Source organism: Adiantum capillus-veneris, chromosome 4 (assembly GCF_014529385.1).
Source record: "Adiantum capillus-veneris isolate H3 chromosome 4, ASM1452938v2, whole genome shotgun sequence".
Lineage (NCBI taxonomy): Eukaryota > Viridiplantae > Streptophyta > Polypodiopsida > Polypodiales > Pteridaceae > Adiantum > Adiantum capillus-veneris.
The window spans coordinates 68,767,508-68,784,753 of record NC_140934.1 but is presented as its reverse complement, the minus strand read 5'-3'; the positions used below and the strand labels follow the sequence as shown (position 1 = coordinate 68,784,753).

At 44.9% G+C, this 17,246-nt stretch overlaps 1 protein-coding gene across 1 annotated transcript in view; it reads right to left on the bottom strand.

Moving 5' to 3' along the window:
• Positions 1–1,701: 1,701 nt before the first annotated feature.
• Positions 1,702–17,246, bottom strand: part of LOC147459353 (amino acid transporter AVT1I-like) — a 28,949-nt gene continuing 13,404 nt past the window's right edge. The window contains exons 2-12 of the mRNA XM_086509814.1: positions 14,605–14,975; positions 14,302–14,522; positions 14,194–14,217; positions 13,913–14,093; positions 13,537–13,756; positions 12,916–13,051; positions 12,543–12,562; positions 12,299–12,453; positions 12,180–12,223; positions 2,148–2,210; positions 1,702–2,058 (exon numbers count right to left, since the gene is read on the bottom strand). Coding sequence (XP_086365940.1) covers positions 1,966–2,058; positions 2,148–2,210; positions 12,180–12,223; positions 12,299–12,453; positions 12,543–12,562; positions 12,916–13,051; positions 13,537–13,756; positions 13,913–14,093; positions 14,194–14,217; positions 14,302–14,522; positions 14,605–14,975 — 1,528 coding nt within the window. The 3' untranslated portion in view covers positions 1,702–1,965. The remainder of the gene's footprint in view (positions 2,059–2,147; positions 2,211–12,179; positions 12,224–12,298; positions 12,454–12,542; positions 12,563–12,915; positions 13,052–13,536; positions 13,757–13,912; positions 14,094–14,193; positions 14,218–14,301; positions 14,523–14,604; positions 14,976–17,246) is intronic.

The window sequence follows — 17,246 nt, the reverse complement described above, 5'->3', positions numbered from 1 at the left end:
AAACATGTAACTCATGAAAGATGAACATATACATAATCCCATTGTGCTGGCACCATTGGGAGTAATATGGTACAAGAGCAAGCTGAGCATATGCATCATCCAATGGAATGGTGATGACACCATGCTAGTGTGGGTAATATGGTATAAGAGCAAGTTGAGCATATGCATAATCCCATTGTGTTGGCACCATGCCAGTGTGGGTAATATGGTACAAGAGCAAGCTGAGCATATACATCATCCAATGGCATGGTTTTGGCACCATGGCAGTGTGGGTAATATGTTAGTCCTCTTGATGATGGGCATTTAGCGATGCCAATTCTTATGGCTAACCCATGCATAGCTCCCATCTTAGGAGATATTTATCATACTTTCTCTGCATAAAATCATCAAAAACTCTCTCAATGCAAGATTTACATATTCATACTCACAAAAATCCTCTGCTAATGTTTCGATGAAGGCAACTTGGCAAGCATGCTAGTCCCTTTGTACTATTCGTACGATGGGATGTAACTCCTCCCTATAAAGCAAGGCAACTCCTTATGACCCCTTATTGGGTGTCTTTCCAATTCCCATCTATACCCTCAATTTGCGGGTAAGTTTCTTGTCCTAAGAGGATGGAATATAGAAGAATATCCCGTCCTCTAAAAGTCTTCTCAAAAGTCATGCTAAGATCCATGATAATTCCATACTACAAATTCTTAGCATGGCCCTATAGGTCATGCACCATCATGCACTCCATTTCTCCACATTGATCACTCTCCCATCTCTATAAATAGTCCAGTTTCCTTTCTTTCTCGCATCAAGAATATGTGGAGTGCATTTTTTCTGATGTGCTACTTGAGCCTCCAAAAACATGTTTTTTACCCATTAAGGCACATCGATGAGAGAAATGTTTTCTCCTCCTCAAAATCAACAAATTTCATTATTCCTTTTGTACTCTCCATGCATCTATGGGAAACTTTTCTTTGCCCTGTTTTTTATACATAAGCCAATGCATTATCTTTTGGATTTTTTTCCTCCTTGCATCCCATAACTCGTACATTCAATGCTCACATTTCCCTTAGGTTCTTGTAGGTGAGGAGCTAACTTCTGCTTGCCACAATTTCAATCCATTATGTTTTCCTCATGTTGTTTGACCACATCATTCCAAACCTTCAATCCATTCACGATATGACTTCGGCTCTTTTATCTTTTCTTGTAAATGCAGACCCACTGTACTACTTTTGAGTTGCAAGTCGCCCTCAAGATCTTCAATGAAAGCATCTTTTACCGCTATGTACTTTTCTGTTTTCGATTTCCACAAATCAAAAGTAGCAATCTAATAATCCAATCTCTTTTGCACCATCGACTCCATTACATTCACACACACACACACAGAGAGCATCAATCGAAACCGCAATCGAGGAAGGAAGGGTATGTGCCTACAAGTAACAAGATTAATGATATTCTAGATTTCTTTAAATTGATAGGTGACCTTGGTCAATGGGAATGTGTTTAAATTTGATTAAGTTGAACCTTGGTCATTACCATTTATGACTTTTTTTTTCATTAGACTACCTTTTTTGGATATTTTAGGAGTTACATGGTGGTTTCTAGTATTTCATAAAATGTGTGTGTGTGTGTGTGTGTGTGTGTGTGAGAGAGAGAGAGAGAGAGAGATTTGCATTGTATTGACATAACTACTTTATTATGGACTGAAACACGGTGTGGTTGAGAGAGTTTTGTAATCATTGGTGAAATGTAAGTTCTCTTTTGACCATGTTTATCAAAAACTTGGTCATTAGTCACCACAATGTAGTCATCACTCACTATTTGTTGGTGGGGTATGATTATTGTTAGTATATTACTATGGTGAAAATTAAAGAATTTTGTTTGATTAGAGCCATCGAAAAGATTACCTCTTCAAAAAATTGGTTAGTTTGATGGTTAGTGTGCTTCCTTGACTCTAGAAGAAGTTAGCTACACTCAATACTTGCTAGCAATTTTGATCACAGATGCATACATTCCAACCGCACTTGCAATCATGCCAATCACAATGATTATTCTGCACAAAACCGCCTGGGCACAAAAGACATTTATGAAGTTAGGCATCTATGCTTCGAGAATAATTGCGCTTCGAAGCGTGTTTTGAGTGACACACATCTTACCTGTAGTCTAGTTGTGTTTTTCTTGTAGATCTTCAAGAAGCATACACATGGAAAAATCAAGGTCTGCACACAAACAATCGTTGTTGATGTAAGCCTAGAGAAAAAAAAAACGAAATTAAAACCACATACTTTTTTTTCCCAAGGAAAAGATCCCTTCTATTAGTTAATAAAACTACCCAACAAAAGGGGAAGGGGGGGGGGGGGGGGGGGATACATCAGCATGAGGGGAGACTCTCCCAATGAAAAAATGAGATATGTACAATGACAGCTAAATCAAGATATGGGAACATAGGTGGCCGAGAATGCCATCTAGAAGCCCCATGGGCCATGGTGTAGAAAGGGATCTGGACGCCAAATTCATAGAAATGCCTCGCGGCGCTCCTGGATACGGTCGGAGCTGTCTTGCAGCCTCTCGAACTAACCTCGAAGTGTGTGGATCAGCTCCACCCATATATCTAGTATAGTCTCCACTGGTGGGATGGGCCAAGCCTCGAAGATACAGAAGCACCGGGCTCTCCATATGAACCAGAGAGTCAGGCTGCAGGTAAGCTCCCAGCAAAGCTCTCTATCACTGGTCCATTCCTGGGGTGTAAGCTCTGTGATAGGCTGGAGAGTGGATAGCCCTCCTCTATCACAATCATCCTGCTAGCTGAGGACATCTCACAACGAAGTGCTAGGCTCATGAGGGTGACCAAGCAGCAGCACCCCTGACTAGCTTACGACAGGGTTGGCATCAGCCGTAGAATCCGAAGCCAAACCTACTGCGCCATGAGGCAGTCCCATAGACAACGACTCAAGTGGGTGGCCACACACGGCACAGCCCGCCGAATGGCCACTATAGACCAACCAACTCCCCACTACAGTAGCTCGATGGGTGACGAGCTACTAGAACATGGTGACTTTCCTCGGCTGTCTGCTGCCCCACAAGCACTCCCAAAAGTCTGTCAGGAACTCAGCTGTGAGACCCTCCTCCCAGAGTAACAGGGAATGGTTGGAACAGGCCCTTGCCCTTCCCAAAATGCATTCCCACTTGAGCCACGCACCCGAAACGGGAACGGACATTCCGCCCAAATGCGTAACCGGAACGGGCTTCAGAACGGCGAAAAAGCGGACTGTCCCGAACAGCAGTTTGAAATTTTTGACCATTTTTTAAAAAAAACAGAGACGTTTTTGGGCAGCGTTTTTTAACGTTTTTTTTTTTTGGGGAAAGGGGGGGGGGGGGATGGCTTTCTTATATAATAGATCATCCCTCCCTCAAGCCTTCAAGCTCTCAACAATCAACCTCAAGCCTCAAGGCTCTCCGCGCCGTCGCTCAAGCCTCAAGCCTCACATTTTCTAGCCTCTCCCTCGAGCCTCTCTCGAGTCTCTCCGCATCCCTTGGGCCTCAAGCCTTCAAGGCTCAAGCTTGAAGCTCGAAGATCTCTCCATTTATTTTCCCTCTCTCGAGTCTCGTCTACGGTCTCTCCCCCTCTCTCTTGCCACTTGGGCCTCAAGGCTTTAAGCCTCAAGGCTCAAGAGTCAAGCCCTCAAGCTTCAAGTCTCTCCCTCTTTTGCTCAAGCCTCAAGGCTCAAGTTTCAAGCTCCACGCCGCAACCTCTCTCTCTCTTTCTCTCTCTCTCTCTCTCTCTCTCTCTCTCTCTCTCTCTCTCTCTCTCTCTCTCTCTCTCTCTCTCTCTCTCGCGCGCGCGCACAAGCTCCCTCCGTCTTTCGAGTGACAATTCTCATGGCCCAAGCTTTTGCATCAAGTGAACGTGTGTCCTTGGGCGCGAAGAAAAAGAAGGATGAAGCTTCATGGTGGGACAAAGTGCATTCCCGAGTGTTGGGAAAGGCCGGTGGTGCGCGTGCATGGAAGTGCAAACTATGTGGCAATCCAACACAATCAAAGTCCGTGCTCACCTCCTTAAGCTAGAGGAACAACAAGTAGCAATATGCAAGGAAGTCAACGAGCAATTGTTGAAGGCATTTGAAACCAAGGATGCCGCCATCAAAGCCAACAAAGAAGAGAAAGATGCGGCAAGGCCGAAGCGTCCCGCAATCGACCCCAACGACTTGGTTTTTCCCTCTTCTACACCTTCTTCATCGGTTGGTGGTGATAGTAATACGACAACAACGGAGACGGCGGCGACATCATTTCGATCGGCATTTTCAATGCCTAATACTACTCCGGTCTCCACTCCCAAATCTTACCAACGCACCCTACATACCACTGCTTGAAATTTTGCCTGTTTTGCAGGTGAAATCGAGAATAAGATGTTGACGTGTTGGGAGCGACGACAGCTCTGGAATGAACCCGATCACGATTCAAGACAAGAAGCATGAACTTTAAATGAATGATGATGATTCTAGTGCATCAAGATTCCCATATGAATGAGATGACTAGCTACTGTTGTGAGCGCATCAAAAGTTCCTACGGGATGAGATGACTACACGGGAATCTAGGTGCATCAAGACTTCTGAACGGATGAGATGACTAGATGATTGAAACACTTTGTTCAATATGAACCAAGTGTGTGAATGAAGAACTTGGAAATAGGAATTTCCAAAGATGAATCTGATTTAAGTATGAAACTAATGTTTTATGGAAGATCCTGCTATTTGTGAGTAGATAACAGAAACGAGAATGAGATGATTTTGGAGCAATGACAGCTCCCGAATGAACCTGATAATGAATTTTGAATCATGAATGATTCAATGGAACTGTCGTGAGTGCATCCAGAGTTCTTGCGGGATGAGATGGCCACACACCTAGAACTGAATGATTGAACCACTTTGTTCAGCATGAACTCAGTGTGTGATTGATGGATTGGGATCCCCGGAAATGATTACTCGCACACGACAGTGCTTGAGTGCAGATGGAATGATTGACCAAATGATTGCAGCATTTCGGTCTAGAGAAATCTATGGACATGATCACAATATGGGATTAGTTAACCCGACATCAGTGAGATCCGGGATGGATCTAGATGCGATTAGTAAATACGTTGCCAGAAATCATTTTCCTAGATGAAAATGAAATCTATGGACGTGATCGCAATATGGGATTAGTCAATCCAACAGTGAGGTCCAGTGCGGATCTAGATGCGATTGCTAAATATGTTGCCAGGAATCACGGTCCTAAACTCTATGTAATATGGTCTGAATGTGATGTGATGTGACTGTCGTCTTTGTATAAGTACTGGATTTGTGTCGTCAAGTGCATCGGTATTTAGTGTCTGCTAAACTGGTTTATGGATTATGTCTGAGATTGCGGGCGTAATCGAGGGCGATTACAATTCTTTCAAGAGGAGAGTATGTCACACAATGATGATGTAGCAATACTATTCGGACATACACACACACACACACAACAACAACAACAACAACAACAAATGATGTGGCAGACCGTACGGCATGTTGACATGGCAGCAAGACATGCCGGAATTCACGCTGACATGTTGACGTGGCGGACAATACGGATTTCCGCAATTCACACTGACAGCTAATGACGTGGCAGACTATATGTACTGTATGGATTTCCACAAAGTGTGCTGGCTGCTTTTCTTGCAGTTTTTGGAACAAGTGCTTTTGGAACTACTTGCTTTTGAGTTACAAGCTTTTGGGGCATCCCTTGTAAGAATAAATAGACCCTTGGGGCCTCACTCTGCAAAGCATCCAGACGCAGAGTCTGAGAGCAAAGGACCCCCGGGAGTTGTACTTTGCTTAAGCATTAATATAAAAAGAAATACCGAAAGGGCCGCCAGATTTTAGGGCCAATACCTCTGGGCACGGAACTATGCCGGTCCGTGTCGACTCTATTTTTAAAGTTGTGAAATATTTTTGGTGATTCTCTCATGTGTCGTATTGGATTCTCGACTTGGGGTGCCAAAGTCTGTGACAACTGTCACTCCTGTGTCTGTCGGCTAGAGTAAGGATCACTAGCGCGCGATCAGAGAAGGTAGTCCCTGCCAAAATGCAAACTAAACCACCCAAGTCACAAAAATGCTCACTAGCATAGAAGCGATCTATCCTGGATAGATTCACTCCACCTACTCTGTGGTCAAATCTAGAGAGAAAGAGGTTGTCTAAGGGCTGTGCAAAGCCAGCATGTTGCCAAACATCCGAAATCCGCAAGGTCATACATAGCCGTTCCCAAACAGCCAACTCAGCCCCATGTACAGTAGCATGACTGCCCTTAATCCTATCTGAGGGGTCCTCAAGCATGTTGAAATCTCTTCAATGCACCACTGCTCTCCACCAAATGTGACCAAAACTCAACCCGTGCCCTTGCATGGTTGGGCGCATAAATGTTCAGAAAACCAACAAGGCAGCCATGTATCTGCATAGTCATCCAATGGGCCCTGCATGGCACACTGATGCCTCTGCCCACGATGCATATATACACCTCCGTGAATGCCACCAGGCCCAAAAGCAACTGAACAAAAAAGGTTTCATAGCGACCAAACAAGATCCGTCCACAGCGCTTGATGTGGCTCTCACAGAAGTGATGCTCTTGGAGCATAAGCCTATCAATCGCTCCACCCACAAGGCATCTCTGAAGCTCCTGTTTGAGTCGACCTCTCTCGCGTAGAAACTGAGGTCCACCTAACCCCTGCACATTTCATGAGACGATCCTCATGGGGTCAATGAGAGAAGGCTGATGCTGCTACTACAACCAATCTTGCAATCTTCGAGGCAAGCTTGGATGGGGAGTAATCTGCATCCGAGCGAGCTCCAGAAAGTCGTGTCTGGAGTGCCTATCGGGGACCCACACCGAAGCTGGGCGTGCAGTCCGTAGAGCTACATTCTCTATTCAAGAATCCTCACGAACATATACATAGCAACGTGCACTTTGTGTGTCTGCAAAAAAGTGTACCACAATGTGTCTACATCCTGCTGTATCTAGTGGTGTCACACAGAACTTGGCCAATGGCCACAGTATTTATATAAAATCTATCACCCCCAAGTCTCCGGTGTGGTGAGAGAACTCGAGAGCTTGAACATGAAGCCAATTCAGCACCATATGCATAGTCCACTCAATCTGATCCCTGCCACACACTGGAAAAGAGAACCCAACCGCTGTGTCTAGGGCCTTTGCCCCTCTAGTTGCTAGAAATAGTACATGGACTCTGAAGCAAGCCACCTCAAGGTCGAGAGAAGAGTCGCCAAGAAAACGTGTAAAGTCGTAGTCGAAGAAGTCCCAGGGCGATAGATCGAAACTGGTCAGCCCACAAGGGACTGCCACAAAGGGCGACGCCTGCACCAGCAAACGTCTTGTGAAAAATACACTGCCACGAGAGAGCTGCCGCCGCGAAGTGATCAATCCCTTGGGCCGGCGGCGGGGTATGGGAGGGAATAGACGACGAATTGGCGTGGGGTGGGGGGGGAGGAGTTGTCGATGGAAAACTGAGGTGGAGAGGGTATCCGCCGGCTCATCCTGCTGTAAAGGGTCGAAACGGTTCCCTGTGGGAACCCACTACTGCTGGCCTGATGTAGGCCGACCGAAACGTTTTTTGCAAGACAGATCAGCCTTGGCGTTTTTGCATTGCAGAGCAGCTTCGGCATTAGCAGACACAGCAGAACCACTTCACGACAGCAGATCAGCCCTAGCGTTAGTAGATTTCCCCTAGCAGCAGAAATCAGCCCTAGCGTTTTTGCATCAGCAAAGCAACTCAGCGTTTTGCAGATTCATCGCGACAGAACCTCAGTTAGCATCAGCATTTTCAGTTTTCAGCAGTCAGACTCCGCAGTAGAACCCCCGAACCTCGCAGATCTCACCTTTCCGAAGCAGATCCTCGCCGCACGGTAAGATCCCGCGAAGTTTGCAGATTCAGCCCGGAAAACGCAGATTTCAGCATCTGCGTTTTCAGCGCGTCGTCGTCGCATCGTCGTCATCGACATCGTCACCGACAGAGAGTCAGAATTCAGCAGATAAAGATTTGCAGATTTCAGCCTTTAGCATTTTCAGATTTCAGCCCGTCTCGTCGTCGTCCTCATAGTCGTCGACATCGTCGGCAAGTCCAAGCATTGTAGAGATTTGTGCAATCATAAGTAGACCGCTCTCGCCATCGAGAGTGGGGCCCTTGGAGGAGGGTTTGACAACTTCCCGGTGTCGTATTCTCTTCTCTCTCTATCTCTCAGACTCATGCACCTTCATTCACAACGTTCATTCACTTTGTTTGTGTCCATTGCACTTTCTCATTAAAGCACGGAAGGCTCTCCCTTCCCTAAGTAAAAGGAACCTTGAGCACAGTTCGGAGCACTCATCTTGAGCAAAGTTCAACATTCACTCCGCTGCACCTTACATTGGTATCAGAGCTTTGGCAGTGTTCTGTATCACTCAAGGAAAGAACCACGAGAACCACAGAAATTTTTTTTGCTTGTTGCGGTCGCACGTAACCCAAGTCCTCTTGGGCGTGTCGATTCCTAATCGTGTTTTTGAAGAGTGACAGGAAAGCCAAGAAAGAAGGGCTTGTCCAACCTCCCCTTGTGCCTCTTTTCACTCATTGAGAGCGGACCGTGCACTTAGCGGCCGGCCAATCAACGTGAGGTGGGAAAAAGCAACCTTGGTGTGAGCGCAAGGCCGCCAAGGGGTGCATCCATGGAAAAGAGCACAACTCGGGTGAAGAGAAGATCCTTCTCTAACACAAATTGCAAGCGAAAGAAGAACCTCAAGAACCCCAAGGCCCGCAAGAACCTCAAGAACCCCAAGAACCTCAAGACCCCCAAGAACCCCAGAACCCAAGACCCACAAGAACCCAAGTTCCTCGTGAACTTCAGAACCCAAGACCACAAGAACCCACGACTTCAGAATGGTCATTACCCGAAGCGGAATGGATACTTCGCATGGAGGTGATGAGCATGGGAGTGGCGAAGAATTTTCCCCAGAGGAGTTTTTTCCGACCCTCCCCCTTCCCCATCTACGCCACGGATTGCACTAACTCCTATGGAGGAGTTGGAGCAGATGTTTATGGACAGCAATTTAGAACGCGAAGCAAGAAAAGCAGAAATTGAGCGTAAATACGAAGACAGAGTGGTAGCCATAGAGCGTGAAGCACGATTGGAAACCAAAGAAAGATAAGCAGAATTTGATCGCAAGAATAAAGCAAGAAAAGAAATGAACGATCGACACATGAAAGAGATGTTGCGACTCTTTTCTCAAGTGCAGACACAGATGCAAGAGATTCGGGAAAAGGAGACTCTCTCAGTCTCTTCTTCTCCAAAGCATGATACACAAGATTTGCATGATGATAAACATGATGAATTGCCTAATAATGATAAGCATGATGATTTGCATGATGATCAAGATGTGATTTCTCACAAGCATGATGATTTGCATGAAGATGACGTGATTATTCACAAGGATGATGTGTTAGTCGATACTTTCTCTAGTGAAGCTAACCTCATTGCAGATTCGATCAATCACGAGAAACCGATCTTGGCTTTTGAGTCGAGGTCCACAGAACCCCCACGGGAAGATTCGATCAAACACGAAGAACTGATCTTGGCTTTCGAGCCTAGATCTCAAGAACCCTCACAGGAAGTATTATGTGTTCGAATGATTAGTCAGCACGCATTGTTCGAGTGTTTCATTCGTGATGGTTTCCTCTATTTTTGTCATCGTCCTTATGTGATCCCTTTTCATAGGCATGACATATTGCACGATGAACACGATTCACTCATGAATGAGCACGGATGTATGCGGATTACTCATGAAAAGATAAAAAGTATGCATTCAAGGAAGTCACATTCCATGTCTCTCCCTTGGCATGACAGATTGAGCACAAGAAAGATTGAGCATCAAGCATGGGCACTTCCGTCGTGAGTTGCCACAGTTGATTGATTTAGATCAGCACAACAAGATTCGATCTCATTGTTTCCATGTGTTTGATGAACAGTTCGGCACTCCGTCTCTATGTTCATCTCCATTGCATGCACAGTTTTTTCGAAAGAATAGAATTTTTCTAGTCACTTTACGTGGAATGGGTATGTTCATGTTTTTGTGTTGGAAGTGGTTTCAGGAATTTTCATCCTCGGAGATTCTTGAAGAAGATAGACGCATGATTCTAGACGAAGTGGAAGCATTGAAGATGACTTTATGTCGCTTTCGGTGCGGCCCAAAGAAGAAGACTTTGCAGACCTTTATGAAGTTCAAGTATCGCACGACCCACACATCAGAGTGGGCCGGCGACGAGTCCTTTCGAGAATTCCGAATGTTGTTGGGGCAATCTCCCTCGACGCCATACAGTTCGGTACCAATATCTCACTTTGGAAAGGAGGGGATGTCACGTGACACATCCAACCCTATGTGTCCGTGGACAAGCTACAGCATGACGAGGGTTCAGTTCAATCAAGTCAGTCTAGAGTAGGAAGTGATCTGGCACTTTTGTGAGTCTGTTCGCAGACCGTGCATGATTAGTCACGTAGAGTAGATGCATATCCTCCGGTTGCACACAGTACGATCATCAGCATTCCCATCAGAATCCATTAGGGAAATTTTCCAATGCATTAAACCTATTTTCCCTATTTTTGACATTTTTCACTTATTTATTAAGTGACTTTTGTTGGGAACTAGGTAGGGCAATTTTGCTAAGATAATATATAAGCAAACCAGAGCTAGCACTTTCTGGCAGAAGAGGAAGCAGGAGCACCTTGCTCAATAGGCACCTTCTCAGCAGGACCCCCCAGCATGGCCTAGCGTTTTTGCAACACAACATCAAAGCTAGCGTTTTTTGCAAGACAGATCAGCCTTGGCGTTTTTGCATTGCAGAGCAGCTTCGGCATTGGAAGACACAGCAGAACCACTTCACGACAGCAGATCAGCCCTAGCGTTAGTAGATTTCCCCTAGCAGCAAAAATCAGCCCTAGCGTTTTTGCATCAGCAAAGCAACTCAGCGTTTTGCAGATTCATCGTGACAGAACCTCAGTTAGCATCAGCGTTTTCAGTTTTCAGCGGCTAGACTCGTAGTAGAACCCCCGAACCTCGCAGATCTCACCTTTCCACAGCAGGTCCTCACCACACGATTAGATCCCGCGAAGTTTGCAGATTCAGCCCGGAAAACGCAGATTTCAGCATCTGCGTTTTCAGCGCATCGTCGTCATCGCCATCGTCACCGACATAGAGCCAGAATTCAGCAAATAAAGATTTGCAGATTTCAGCCCGTCTCGCCGTCGTCCTCATAGTCGTCGACATCGTCGACAAGTCCAAGCATTGTAGAGATTTGTGCAATCATAAGTAGACCGCTCTCGCCATCGAGAGTGGGGCCCTTGGAGGAGGGTTTGACAACTTCCCGGTGTTGTATTCTCTTCTCTCTCTATCTCTCAGACTCATGCACCTTCATTCATAGTGTTCATTCACTTTGTTTGTGTCCATTGCACTTTCTCATTAAAGCACGGAAGGCTCTCCCTTGCCTAACTAAAAGGAACCTTGAGCACAGTTCGGAGCACTCATCTGGAGCTAAGTTCAACATTCATTCTGCTACACCTTACACCATGTCAAAGGGTCGGCTCCCCAGTGTCGGACGACGGGGCTTCTGTGGAGTCCCTATGAGGTGGAGCAGGGGCCGCCATTATGTGTCTGTTGCTGGAAAGAGGAAGGCAAAAACGATGATGAGGGCCACCGAAGTGTTGAAGGTAGCCTACCGGCTACTGGCAAGGGAGGAGAGAGTTGGGGGGGCAGTGGGGGGGGTTTGGGGGGGTTGGGGTGCAGATGCTGCGAGGGTTACTGGGCGGGATGGGGTGCAGGCTGAGGTAGGGCACAGGTTCGGACGGTCGAGGGTAGAGATGCGGGGCCGAAGCAAGGCGAGGGCTGGGGCGCGAGGGGGCAGCAGCGCTCGGTAGGGGGAGAGGGGAGCAGCATGAAAGGAAGGGGGGGGGGAGCAGCGAGCAATTCTACAGGACCTTAAAACCACACACTTTCATACACATTAATCTAAATCAAGCATTGTTTGATGTTGATGTTAGTCTAAAGTATAAAAACAAAATTGAAACAAGCACGTGGGCATACACATTAATCCAAATCAAGCATGCTAAAGGTTTGATAGCAAAAAAGCTCACCACAAGGCTAGTGAGGACTGAACCAATGAACGACATCATATATCCTGCCAAAAACAGTGAATAAAATTACTCAAACGTAGAGAAAGAAAGTAACTAAAATTGCACAAACATATACTCACCAAAAAAAGGCACCAAAGTTGCTACACACAAATTGGAAATGACAAGGAGTGTTCGCAGTGTCATCTTTAATGCTTTTTTTTGGCAAGGTCCAAGACTCTCCGTAGGTATGAGCTCTTCTATCCCATCTGCAATTGGGGTTATGATAAGAGCAAATGTGTGCTAAGGTCAAGGGCTACATTCAATTCAAGAATTGTACAAACTTAAGGTAAGAATCAAAGAAAAATGCTCAGATTTAAAGGATATTTTGTCAATGGGTTCAAAATCTGTATACACAAAACAAACGAGTATAAGAAATGTTAAATCATTTTAAATGGCCTGCCTTTAATGTATAAGCTAAGGAAGAGAAGTAAACACTTAATTGTGTATCTACCTAAGGAGTATGTTTGTCATATAGTGTGTGCACGCGTGCTTGAGAGAGAGAGAGAGAGAGAGAGAGAGAGAGAGAGGTGTTGAAGGAATGAGTGAAGTGCTTTTAAAGATAATCACTTAAAGTCATCATTGCCCTATTTCCAAAGTTTAAAAACAAAACCAAAAGATAAAGGTGAGGATATAAGTGTATAAGTGATGTACTATAAAGCTCAATTAATGCTCTTTGTCAGTATGAGGAGCTACTTACTGTTAGGAATAGGGCGAAGTAGGTTGCTTTGTTGGTCTTCGGCAGGTTCAATGTTATTTGGGATAGTGTCTCATCTCCAAACATGCGAAATCCCACCACTGACATTGTAAAATAGGAGAGGAAGCACAAGGTAAAGCTACAAAAACAGGGACAAAATCAACTCGAGGTAAAGAAAAACACAACTTTCCTTAACATTGTATGTGCTTTAATTATAGTCTTCAAATGGAAATATATTAACAGCAGCAAAAAGATATTAACACCACCATCTTATAGTGTAAGCGCGCACTCACGCTTATGTATGTATGTATATGTAAGAGTGTGTACTCTTACTAGCTATTCACAATCAAGAACTCATGCATTGATTAAAGTCTCATGCTATTATTTGATTTAGCTTAACATTTTGTCATGAATAATTATTGTTTCTCTCTAAGAAGTACTATCAGACGGTGTTGTTAATATCTTTTTGGTGGTTGTTGATATGTTTTCAACTGAAGACTATAATTAAAGCACACACAATGTACACCTACACACATACATATCTATATATATAGATACCTACATACGTACATATACACACAGTTAGCGAGAGAGAGAGAGAGAGAGAGAGAAAGAGGGAGACACCTTATCAAGAGGACCGTGGTATATCGACTCTTGTCCCTCAAGGAGTAGTAGATGTTTGGGAAAACAGCATGTCCTGAGTAGCAAAAACAATAAACACCCACTGCCAAGGGAAGGTCTCGCCAATTCACGATGCTGGTTGTTTTGGTGAAACCAACTCCGTCAACAGCTCCCTCCCAAACCACGAGGACCATCACCAGGATTGTTGTTACGACTCCCATGACTACCAACCACAAAATTAAAAATAATTATAGACTCACACACACACCTACACCACTCATGTTGAGCATGCAAACGTACACAACTTTGCACACACGCAACAACAGCATTGACGATGAGTAGGAAAAACTATCCATGCATTTATTTCTTGGATACTCACACGAAAGAGCAGAGAGCCAATTGAGGTTTTCCAACCACACAGTAGGCAGGATCACCATTGTAGCATAAATAGCAAAGATCGCATATGAGCCAATGTCCATTCCAGCCATTGTAAACCGATAGTTTGGAAAAAGCTTGGATAAGTTGTCTCCCTCTAGTATGAGAAACTCCACACCATACGCCTGCATTATCGTTTGCAATAATCATCATAATATAAGTGGGATAATTATGTACTTTTTCAATTATCAAGAATTGACCTTTAACAATGGGTTGGAAACTTACATAGAGCTCGGCATAGAGAACCATCTGCAAACAACAAAACACCATTAGTAGTTTGTGTCATTATTTTTACCAAATATGGAGATCGCAGTCAAATAAAATCAAACGTACCGACACAATTGTGCGACCCATCTTGCCCAGTGCAAGCTGTCCAATGTCTGGGTACGTGGTAAGTATGCCGAGGGGTTGACTGTCCATGCATTTGCGCAAAAGGTGACCCGTGTAGCAACATATAAGAGCAAATAGCACCAACACTGCCATTCCCCCCCACCCACCCTCCTTCACCGCATATGGGCATGATAGCAGTCCCACTCCAACCATCACATTGACACCTGAAGTTCCAAAGTTCTATATAAATTTTTTCCAAGTCTTCAGTTTAACTTCTTCAAAAGATCACTTGATTACAATTCGTACCATTGAATGTTGCTTGCATCCAGCTGCACTGTCCAGAAGTCTCTATACTGATTTGAGTCTTCTCTTCTTCTCTTGAAGGTAGGAGAGGAATAATATGCGACGGCATGTCTTCAGATCCATTGCCATAATAGGGCTCCTCAATTATGCCATCAATGGAGAGATGGTGGTTTGATGAAGGTAGGATAGTCTTAGGAGAAGTACTCATTCGCGACCAGTACTGTCCATCATCACCACCCTCTTTGTCACATAAAGTCTCTGTAGATGGAAATTTGTGCCGCCTCTTGTTGGTTCTTTGTGGAGATGATTTGCTGCCCCATGAGAACAGACTTGTCTTTGGTGATGCTCCAAGGCTATATGCATCGGTCGATTGCCTGAGAAAAGTAAGACACTTTACTATCCAATGCTCTTTAACAAGATCAGCTTACTAAATTAAATAAATATAATATAAACATATACATTCACAAGAAATAAGTTGAAAGAAATAGATCTCTCAATTGACTGTTAAACATTCTTAGCCTTTCTACACGGTTATTTAAGCTAGAAGAATACATTAACTTGATCTTTCCACAATAGCTGAATATCCTGCATGTCTGATAACTAGGTGAGGGGGATGTGTAAATAACTACTTAAAAAAGGTTGAAACTGTGAGTACACTATTGCCAAGTCCAAGCAAGGAGATAATTTAAGCTGTTACAAAACCATTTTAACCACCTAATGCACCAAGTTTCATTTTAGTGATGGCCTCTACTCACCTTATTTCTTATATGCCAAAAGAAGCCAAAGTCAACCTTCACAAATGCTAGGCACATATTTGCACCTATACAAGTAGGCGTGTTGTCACCAATTTCTGGCTAAGCAAACTATCCTTGAGGAGCTGAAGCAGCTTGATGATGTGGCAAGGAGCTTCGGTTGTTGGCCGAGGTGGAGAGGTGCTTGCTGACTTGCTAGCCTGAGGTAGCAATACATGCCCGGCAGGTGGACACACAGGCGCTCTTTGTATGGCATGTGGACACACAAGCTGTACAAGCAAGCAATTGATCTTGCAAGCTCCGCTCACAAGCACTCCGACTACCTTGCCTTGCAGGTTCTACTCTCTCTAGGAGGAAAGTAATCCACCTTTGTCATCCAAAATCCGCAACTTGGTACAAAGATGCAACTGAGTCATCAACTTGCTACCCCTCTTTCAGGACGGGCTGAAAATCCACATTTGCATGTGCAAGAGAAGGTTGGAACTCCATATCAGCCTACGTAAAGTCCTACATAGGGATAACTCTATCAACAACTCGAAGAAAAAACGTGCATTTGCAAAAGATCCAACAATCAGCCAATCCCTCTCCTTGAAGAAACACAGCCATAGGAAACCGCTTCCCAAGTGTTGAAGAAGATCCCACTGTTGTCCAGACAATTCTTTCTCTAAAGAAGGACGAGAAACATGTTTCCTCCTTTGAATCCAAAAGCCGCAGGCTTGCTCCCCTTGCGAGAAACCATGGCAGAACTCCACCTGAGAAAACCAAAACAATCCAGCAATGCTCCGTGTCCTTAATCCTCTACGGGGTTCCCCTCGGTGAAGAGGGGTCGGGGTAAACAAGCGTAGAAGACGGGGAAGTCGTAGACAAGGCATAGCCTACACATATCCAAATCAGCCCAAACAGGAGAAAACGTAGGAAAAAATAGCAAGCTTTGTCACAAACTGCTGACATGTCAGGCCACTGAAGGTCCAAAGGGTAAGGACTCCCTGAGCCTAACCCTAGCCAACCTATAGATCCCGGCCGAGGAGCCTAAGCCCTAGACCGATTTACCAACTTCCAGATCATCGCCAAGTGGCCCAAATAATAAATTGGGTAAGGATTGAAAATCCTAACCCCCAACAACTTATGGAACTCGCCGAGGGACCTAAATCCTTAAAATAAAAGCGCACACACACACACACTGTCACGTGACACATCCCAACCCTATGTGTCCGTGGACAAGCTACACCACAGCAGGGTTCAGTCAGTCTAGTCAGTTAGATTAGCAGTGATCTGGCACTTTTGTGAGTCTATTCGTAGACCATGCATGCCCAGTCACTTAGCATAGATGCATATCCTCCGGTTGCACACAGCATGATCATTGGAATTCCGATCAAAATCCATTAGCATCAGTTAGGGGAATTTTCGAGTGCATTTAGCCTAGTTTCCTATTTATTGGTTATTTTCACTTATTATTTTTAAGTGACTTTCCAACAAAAGTAGGTAGGGCAATTTTGCTAAGTTAATATATAAGCAAACCCAAGTTAGCACTTTCTGGCAGAAGAGGCAACAGGAGCTTCCCGCTCAACAGGCAACTTCTCAGCAGTACCCCCCTCAGCATCAGATCCATCGCCATCCTCTCCCATCTCCTTGGCATTTTTCACAGCATCAGCCTCGCCATTGAAGTTCCCTCTTCTGGCGTTAGTTCCCCAGCAGATCAGCCCCATCCGTGGCGTTTTCCCGCAACCAAACCACCTCAGCCCTTAGCGTTTTTGTCCCAGAAAACTCAGCGTTTTTGCAGCCTCTCACTAACGCTAGGAACTGTAGCAGATTATCCTCCCATGCATCAGACAGTTCAACGTTTTTGCAGAGGCTTCGAGCCAGGGTGCCTCAGTCAGGAGGCCCTTGGCAACC